Source organism: Patiria miniata, unplaced genomic scaffold (genome assembly GCF_015706575.1).
Source record: "Patiria miniata isolate m_02_andy unplaced genomic scaffold, ASM1570657v1 HiC_scaffold_20, whole genome shotgun sequence".
Classification (NCBI taxonomy): Eukaryota; Metazoa; Echinodermata; class Asteroidea; order Valvatida; family Asterinidae; genus Patiria; species Patiria miniata.
This window is the reverse complement of record NW_024037059.1, coordinates 7,661,048-7,670,613: the sequence shown is the minus strand read 5'-3', so window position 1 is coordinate 7,670,613 and position 9,566 is coordinate 7,661,048. Positions and strand designations below refer to the sequence as shown.

General features: G+C 38.6%; 1 protein-coding gene across 1 annotated transcript; it reads right to left on the bottom strand.

The window, feature by feature from the left end:
* Positions 1–4,239: 4,239 nt before the first annotated feature.
* On the bottom strand, positions 4,240–9,504 carry LOC119728296 (transmembrane protein 33-like). Its single transcript, XM_038200481.1, has 8 exons — positions 9,397–9,504; positions 8,401–8,578; positions 7,717–7,811; positions 7,023–7,210; positions 6,046–6,113; positions 5,462–5,595; positions 4,930–5,013; positions 4,240–4,540 (listed from the first exon to the last, which is right to left on the bottom strand). The coding sequence occupies exons 2-8, from the start codon at positions 8,527–8,529 to the stop codon at positions 4,405–4,407; spliced, it is 834 nt and encodes a 277-aa protein (XP_038056409.1). The 5' UTR covers positions 8,530–8,578; positions 9,397–9,504; the 3' UTR covers positions 4,240–4,404.
* Positions 9,505–9,566: the final 62 nt, after the last annotated feature.

Below are 9,566 nucleotides of genomic sequence, written 5' to 3'. Positions count from 1 at the left end.
TGTTTTGCAAATTTACACGTCTTTACAGAGATGGCAGTGGAGCCATGTGGCATAATCATGTATAGACTTAGCTTCGTTAATAGGGCTACCGTTCCGATTCAGCTGGCTTGCAGAACATCTCCGAAAAGCTACATAACAGTAGTTACATTTTAATAACCTCAAGAATGATTGGCTGAGAATATCAGGTAGAGTAGATTATATCAGCCTGTATTAAGCATGGACTTGTTTTTGTCCTTACACTGTTTGGAAACATCTCTTGGATTGATGAATGGCTTATTTGCATATAGATTCTGATTGGTAGAAAGTTTAAATATTGGTAGTAATATTATTGAACAGAATAAACAAATAAGTGAACACTTTGGCCATATTAAAATGCTAACGGTTTTTGTTATGTCAAGTACATCACTCAAACAATTGTGCCGACTCTTTCAAAATTCAAATCTGCCATCAAAACAATTCTGCTCATCTGAATTTTTCATTTGTCATGGTTGGACTCAAGAGGGCGCTCATGAAGGTTTTCCTGCTCTTCTGTATGTATATTTCATGTATTTGTGTTCTGGCTTTGCATATGCAGTTTTTGCCTTTTGTTATTAGAAAATGGGTTTTTTTCCCTCCGCAGTAAGAATTTTTTTCAGTAGTATGGTGTGGGGTTCAACACCAACCTAGAGCATGGCAGTCTGTTTCCTTAACCGCTTTACCTCGGCCCTTTCTTGAAAATTAGTGCAAATTGCTAAAATATAAACCTGAGGTTGTTTGTACTTTGACATTTAAATAACACTGATCAGTTTTCATGATGGCAAGGAGTACCCCTGGCAATTGTTTGGCAATCTGAGGGGCTGAGGGTTGGACACTTGGAGAGCCAGGGCTGAGGAGTCGAGTCCTATAGACAGGCTGACTGGAATCTAGGGGGGATGGGAGACGAGGGTTTTATTGGAGGGCAGGGAGAGTGGCTTTAGTTTATCTGAGCATGTAGATTGGTCTAAGGAATTAAGGGAAACTATTTCTAGGGGTTAGATGTTGCAATTGGAGGGACTGTTAATTTCTAACTCTACTTGTTCTCTATGGCCCCTAGCAATGCATGCACATAAAAATACTCTGGCAGCAGACAGTGTTCAAACAATTACAGCTGCATTTTCAAATTGAGTTAGCATTTTAAACGGATAATAGTACAAGGTACAGAGATCAGTTCTGTATTGTAACATTTGAAATGATTCATTTATTTAACTTGGAAAATGTACGTGAAAAAAAATGGGGAAAGTAGCACAAACACTGTTTAAGCATTTCTTTTAATACTGAAGTAAATTTGATGTAATGGTACATTTAAAGACTTTACAGTTCACACTGGGGTAAGTAATATGCATACGTATACATAGTTTAAAAGTCTTAAATCCTTACAGTTTTGCATACATTTCAAGTTTACTTGGTACAACTATCAGCAAATTAGCCTTTTTTAACACATTCAATTGTAGTTTTTACATTGTGTGAATGATAAGAGGCTAGCAAACATTTTCAGAACCAAATTCACATCATTTAATTTTAATTTTTCAGTGACGGCCTCACTAATGTTTGTGGTTAAATAATGCAATAAGTTGGGAGCGTTTTTTTTGTTTTGTTTAAAATTGCCACTGACATAGAAAGCAGAACTAAGATAAATATATTCAACTTCCAAGAACTCATATTTATCTGCCATTTTCCAATCATTAACTCAATAGAGCTTAATGAAATGAACACAAAGCACAAAACAAAACACAAAACTATCCTCTTGATCAAATACACAAAAATTATAAACATCAAACTGCATAACAATTTCACCCCAAGCACAAAACGGAAACAAAGAAATTGGAATCGAAATTGCAGAGAACACAATTATGGGCAAATTAATGAAGTACATGTAATTTGAACCTGAAAAGCTGTGGAAACGTGTTCTTGAAAAGTACAATGAAGACAAAATGGTGTCTTCTAATGTGTATCAACGTGTAATTGGGGGGTTTCAATGATGTCTGCGCATCACTGATCTCTACATACTGACTACATGTAGACAGTGCATGCAGTTATCGCTGTGCACAATAAAATGTGAAGCCACAGTGGGTAACGTTTTGGCCCCTCAATATGGCTGCTGCTACATTCAGCCCGTACAGTATAGTGCACTGCATGTAAATTGGTAGGTAAGCTGGCAGTGTGAATTTTTTTTTTTAAGATTATTAAAAACAAGGGTAGAGACAAAATGCTGTGTTGTAATGCACATGAACAATAATGCAGTGTTTAAATTGCATCTAAATTACAACAATTTCAGTAAAGTATGTTTTAAACATTCCCATATTTTAGGTATATTTTAAATGACTGTACATGTACACCGCATGTACATGTGGACAAATGCAATACACACACATTTTCTTTGTGCATATTTTTTTAATAAAGTATAGAACTTGAAGTTGACTTTGTGAACAGTCCATGTGTAATAAATAATGTGTATTTATATTTATCTTATCAATAATCTTCAGAACTAATTAATGCCAAAAAGGGTGTGCGAATGGTGCGAAAGATTTCAAGAAACTAAACTATATTGAATGCTAGTCTAAAAAGTCCTACAAACTAAAGATCCCATGAAAGAGATGATTTTAATTATCATTTTATCCATTACTGCATTAATATTGCAATCAAAATATGACGTTTAAAGCCGCCTTTCAATATTCGCCTTTTTTTTTTTAAAATCCATTACAGCGACTTTCACGGACGATCAGAACGGACACGCAATACGTACACGTAAAAGGGGATGTGTGCTACATAAGACCAAGAGTACATGCTACCGAGAAACATGCCATTTCAAAATAAGGTAGGTAGGTTGGGGATTATTTTATATGTTAACTTTTTTTAGCAAATTTATTTTTATGCTGATAAGAGCCATATATTCAGCCAAAACAGTTTCATTTTGCCAAGAAAACTTACCCCCCTCCCCCAAATAATTCAAACTTGCTTTAATTAAAGTGAAATTTATTTATTGGGAGGATGATGCTAGAATTTGACGTTGTGCACACCATTCAATGCACCATGACCAACACAGTCTGTATGGGCTCCGTGCGCCAACGAAAGAGGGCGCCCTTTTACCTAGCAAGGACGTCCCATGGGTGGGACATTTAGCTGGTTGGCGCGTACCGTTTCTTGTGTGTGACGCACGTACACCAGGGGATTTGTACTATGTATACGCAGTGGTACATGGTACGGCTGCGCGTCGCGGCAAAATTGCAGTCAGGCAAGATGGCATCAGTCGGTCGTCCCCAACTGTGCTTTCTTTGCCGGTGAGGGGGTACTTGTGAACAGAGCGGATTGTTTGGCTCAGTGTGAGTGGACTGCCATGTGTATCGGCAACCATGTGCTAGGGCTGTGCATCGGAACTGGGTACCCGAGTACCCAACCGTTGATGTCAGGACCCAGTTCTAGATTATGGGATCGGGTACCTGCAACCAACGTTACAAATTACTTAACAACTTCTTAGAAAATAAAAAAGAAAGGTTTTGAATGCCATTTGTGGGCAATTTTTAACACAACAACCAGGGTACATGGAAAAACCAAAACAGATTTCATGTTTATGGGCATTTAAAAATTCCAAATCATTCAGCTCCCACTGTACACACTTGTATCTTGTTGCATTGACGCATTGATGTGGTAGTGTCATAGTGCGCACCTTTATTAACAATCTTAACAGCAACTTCCGGGATATGAATTTTGGGATCGGTTTTCTTTTACGGGTATCTGGGTACCATTATTTTACTTTCCAAACTACCTGTAAATGCACACCACTACCACCTGCATGCACCAGAATTCGGAAAACACACTACTTTATATCGCTAAAATTTCGAGTGGTATTAAGACCTTAACATAAATAAATGGACGAAAGCTTCAGCAGTTGAGTGGCGTTTAAGTGGTACAAATAACAAATCAAAAAAATTCAACAGGTTTTTCCTTATACAGAGCGAGTCAAAAAAATGAAACCCAAATCGCAGGACCAATTTTTGGATGAACTTTTGTCTGTAGCACTTTCAAAATATAGGATATGAAAGCCCAATCAATGAGCTTTCTTTTAGTACAAAAATCATTCAAATCACTCTTGTACTTTTCAAGTTACGGAATTTTGAACACAAACCCCATTTTAAAGTTTTGTCTACGGATCACAAAATAGGTAAGTGTTTTTTCAGCTAAACAATTCACATGCATCTTATGGTCCTGCTATTGGGGTCCTTGTTTTTTTTTTACTCACCCTGAACAGCTACACCTTAACAGTGCACATAATACATTTAATCCAATTTTGAAGTTTAAGATTGGTTAACTGTATTTGGTTCAGCACAACTCCAGCTATTTCACCTCTACGTGACAGAGGAGCATGACATACATGTACGCATGTGCTGATTACTGTTGCTGAATGGGAGGAGCAAATCGCGAGATCATTCCGATGCATTTAGTCAGGAAGTTACGAAGAAAAGCAGGCGTGTTGGGCTTGCTGCAGTAGTTCTCTGTCACGATGCGCAGCTCGTGAAATATTTGCCTAATATAAGATAAATAGCAGTAAAGGAAACATTTGATCAAATCAAGTAATAACGAATTGATACTTTTTAACATGTTCATTGTTTAATGCTGACAATGGCCATGAATATCCAGAAACTTAATTAAAAGAAACTTCCTTAATATCTTAATCCTGAACTATTTTTGTCAACATGCGTAATCTTGAGTCTTTTCCCAAGGACTTCAAGGATTTTTTCAGGACTCATCGAATGCTGCTGAACTGGCTTACCCAAATACACAACATATTGGCTGGTAGCCCTCTGATTATGTGTCAAATGTTCCAGGACCATCAAAACCCAGAGGCAAGGCATTAATGTGGGCAGAAGCTTTATTGCCGCGAGTTTTGCAGTGCTGCTAGATTTCGGAACTTACTTGCAATAGGGGTTCCTCCGTGATGCATAGCGAAACGTCAAGAATCTGAAGTACATGAAGGGTACCAAGAAACTCACTCGCCCCCTGAGGAGAGAGCGGCAAATAAAAATCATATTTAAATAAACTATCAAAGTAATAATATTCGTCAAAAGTAAAATAAAGTCTTCCCCTGAGCCAATATTGTTCATTGGACCAGCGTACAAAATTGTCTTGAGGCTGAAAACTTAAGTTTAACACTTCACAGTCTTAATTTAATATTATTGAAAGTGACAATCTCTGCTGGATCCTAATTATTTGAGAACAATTGTGGGGTTCTCTTAGGTTTAACCCCCCCCCCCCCCCCAAAAAAAATCTCTTGGCATTTCAGCTTGAAACTTCAAAATCTTACAAAATCCACCACTGAGCAGGTTTTGTCATTTTGTGTTGAATGTTGTTGCATTTAGCAGGGTTTTGAGATGAAATATCCCAGGTAGTTTGGGCTATTATATTTTTCTGCTAGTTGGCTTCTGTCATTTGTTGTAATCATACTTACGTGAAGACCATGAATATAAGGAAGGGCATTAGGATGATCTCGTCCAGGGCAATGAAGCGTAGTATCTGGCTCTGTCTAGTGATAAGGTTATCCACCATCTTACGCACCAGGTACACGGAGTTAGGACCAATTATCTGAAATATCCAAGAAAAAACAGAAACTGTCAGATATTCAGATTTTTGGACGGGAAACTTGTATTACAGTTTTCATGTACATGTAGACCCACTCCTAAAAGATACCAATATTTTTTGTATGAAAGGCTGGTTCATATTCCAGGCAATTGTGAATACAAAGTGAATTTGATGTAGTAAAAAAATGGTTGCAAAATTGCTACAACGTCACTAATTTCCATTGTCACTAATCTTCATGCACGCGAAAGCATTTGAATGTCTTTGCCGTGAAAAAGAGTCTGCGGTTTGCCAAATTTCCTGCCATGGCAAGTACAAATTTTTCTACTAACCTGCAAGCAGTGCCACAAAATTGGTCCCTGACATTAACACACATAAAACCTATGTTTCTCTGTTTCAGAATTGTCCATTTTGCATCTCAGATGATCCTAAATCCTGTTCTTCTGTCATACTTACGTTGAGGAGTTTCTTGATGAAGTTGGATGCGTGTAACAGAGCGAATAGGAATGGGGGTGCCAACGCCACTGATGTAACTTAAAGTCAAGGTACATATACTTGAATGTTGCTTCTTAAATCATGCAAATCCGAAGCCAAGTGGACCTCATGGAAATGTGTACAGTTTTGTGAATTTGTAGTGATGTCACAAAATAATGTGTATTCATCTTATATTGCTCAAAGTATGGACCTGCATTAGAACCCTAACCCCCTAATAGTTCCCCAGGATTACCCTGCTAAATCCAACAGAGTCCGACGGTTACTTGTATGAGTTTCCTGCTCAATCCAACACAATCCAACTTGCCAAGTTGTTGGGTACCTGAAAATATTTAATGACTGGCATGCTCACTCCAACAGAATCCATCTGGGCCTTATTTTTCTCTTTGCTGCTGGATCCAACAGAGTCCAACTTGCTGTTATTTACCAGCACCTGAAAGAATCCAACTCTGAATGCTTTCAGTTGCCTGCTGAATCCAACAGATTGCAACAGGAATATAAACAAGGGGTTTACTGCTCAATCAAATATGACCCAATGGATATGTAAAATAGTGGGATCCTGTTGCATTGAGCAGGGTTAGGGATTTATCCATGCAGTAACGCTTACACTTTGGAACATTTTCACATGAATTAGCTGTTTGAACCAGAAAAATGGCTGCATCCAGCTGTATACTCTCCAGGGAACTTAGATGGTATAAGTAAGGAATGTTCCGTGGGCCCAGTGAGCAAGGGTAATAACAAGAGGTACATGAATATCCATATTTATTTATTTAGGCATGCAACTTGGTTTTTATAAAAAATGAGGAATCTCCAAACACACAAGACTTTGTACAGTGTTTTTCAATTAGTAATGGAATTCATGAGAAGTAAAAAACGAGGAAATCAGCAGAGCCGAGGAAAAGTTGCATGCCTGTTTATTATATCTACTGGAAAAAGGATACGTGTGATAGGGTGGCTGTTGACAAAGATGAGAGAGAAGAAGAGATTATGGCAGCTGTCTTCAAGAAGCAGGAGCGACAGGTAGACCCTGTTGAACTGAAATGTGGGTAGACGTTGCTGGAGCCTCAACGCGCTGGTTAGACCGTTACAGATGATGGCCCGCTGGTAGAAACCATAGGCTGACTGAGGACTGCAAAGCAAAAATATACAAGTGACAAATTGCAAATGCACTGTGTTCCGTCAAAACTTGACACTTTTGGGTAGAGCTTGAAATGGAGATATAACCAATCACTGTGGGCTCAGTGGGCGGATTTGTACTTCTAACTCTGTAATTCTAAATCTGTCCAAAATATACTGAACAAGTTTCGGATCAAGTTTGCTAGAACCCTGCCAAATGTAGCAACGTGCAACACTTGACTAAGTGACAAGCCTGCCAACTGTAGCAAGATCCATCAGGACAAAAGGCTTAAGGCCAAACTGCCTCAGAGACGGCAGTCAACGCACACAGCAGGGTACAACTGTGGCATTATTCAATGGGACTTAGCTCTCATTGTTTCAGAGCTGGCCACTCGTGCACTGGTGTTGGTAGCTGAATGCATGAAAGTGCACCAGTTCTTATCCACCTTTTTTGCGTCTGGCAGGGTTAGGGTTAAGGTGAATGAGGTGAAAAAGGGGGAAAATTGAACAATCTCTCACCCGTAGATTGGTACAAGATAGAACAAGCTGCAGATTACTGTAACCATCCGAGACATCCACAGGCAGAAATCTAGCTTGTTATTGGCAAGATAATTCTGAAAGGAGGGAGAAAAATACACACGTATTATACATAGGACACAGAGATACACTCTGAACAATTTGAATAATAAAGGTATCAATACAATGTACCTGAAAATGGGATTGGAACCATCCAGACACCCTCCTGAATCCTCCAAACTCCACCACATTTGTACATTTCTAACTTGATTTTTTAAGGGGCACTGGGCTCTACATGTGCCCTAAAAACCCCTAAAAACTCCTTCAAAGACTTCCAGGTGGATGTTGAAGGATCTATGAAACAATATGCGCATACCTTGAAAACTCAGTTTACCAAAAAAAATTGATGCTGCTTACGAAGCAGATATCAAGTTGATTTCAAGGCAAACATTGATGAGCTTGGTCAAAATTCAGTTTTGGGGGGTCTCTGCTACCTAACCTGTAAAATCCTAAATGTTACAGCTGATGTTGCATATTGAAGGATTCAGGCCTGTAAACTCCTTCTACTATCAACCGTCAATCTAAAATTGTGCACTTCCAAGTCATCATGTGTTCATTCCATGGTGTACATTACCGTGGAAGTGCTTATTTACTGTCTATCCGATGTTGACAAGTAGGCATACTCACTCCAACTGCAGCGAACCCCCCACCCTGATCGCCATTCTCTGATTGGTTGCTGCTGCTGCTGGTCCCTGACTGAGTGGTACCCTGACTCCCCTGTGCCTCATCATCACTGACTTCCTCAATAGTTGGCATGGTGCTGACTGGCTATGTATAACTGCTGGTTCAAATCTGATCTTTGTGACTGAAATAAACAAACAGTTTATTAGTAGTGTAAAAAGGTTCAAAATACTAAATGTCAATCGTAATCAATTCTGTTTCTGGGTACCATATATTGGAGTTTCCATGTGTTTACATTATAAGGAAATGCTACATTTTTGTGTGTGAAATGAATGTCTATTTTCATTTCTGTCATTGCAAAAGTCTGGGTGCATGACCAAATTATAATTTTTTTAATGTATATCTTTTTTTTTTTATGAAGGGTATGGCTCCTTTGCATTTTGTATCCGCAAAAAATAGAAGAATCAAACTGAAATCTTGGAACATCCGTGATCTTGGGGGGAAAAAAGAAATTAAAATATGCAACCGCCTCCTTCATTTTTAAGCCCAGACGACAAACTATTTCATTTTTTGCTTGGCATTATAATTTAGAATTAAACTGGATACCCATCAATACCCATCAATGCCCATCCGCCTGCGACTGCGAGACTTGAACTTAAAATAAGCATAACCATGACAGAAAGGTCTCAAACTTTTCCTAGGCACTATATAATTAATAAATTACACAATAAATTACACAAGGAAATAGGTGCCATGAGAAATCAGGAATCGATTCGTTAAGAAAACTGCCAAGTAATCATTGTAAAGCGCCCTCAAGGGCATTACAAAAAACAATGGATGAGAAAAAAATGTGTGTTGTGTTCTTCTTCATGTTCTTGTTTCTATCAGCCAGAGCAGGCTAATTTAGACAGTTTTTCCCTATACATGTAGAGATATCCAGATTTGTTCTTCCATTTATTTCAATTAACAAATCACCTTTCGGAATATATCAAAAATACTTGCCTTTTTGCAGAACGACCGGTCGAAAAATCGACAAAATGCACCAACACAGTATGGTATAGCGGTATGGTGTCCAGAGGAATGATGTATTTTCCCCGATGGTATCATTCAGTCATCAAGGGCCCAGACTAAAGTCTAGCGCCCTCTATAACACTACAGTGCCGGGAAATTCG

Coding starts and splice junctions, on each gene's coding strand:
- LOC119728296 (XM_038200481.1), bottom strand. CDS start 8,529: ATGCCAACTATTGAGGAAGTCAGTGATGATGAGGCACAGGGGAGTCAG. Junction 7,211..7,716: donor TATCTTGTACCAATCTACGG/GTGAGAGATTGT, acceptor TTTGCTTTGCAG/TCCTCAGTCAGCCTATGGTT. Junction 4,541..4,929: donor CGGAGGAACCCCTATTGCAA/GTAAGTTCCGAA, acceptor ATCTTATATTAG/GCAAATATTTCACGAGCTGC.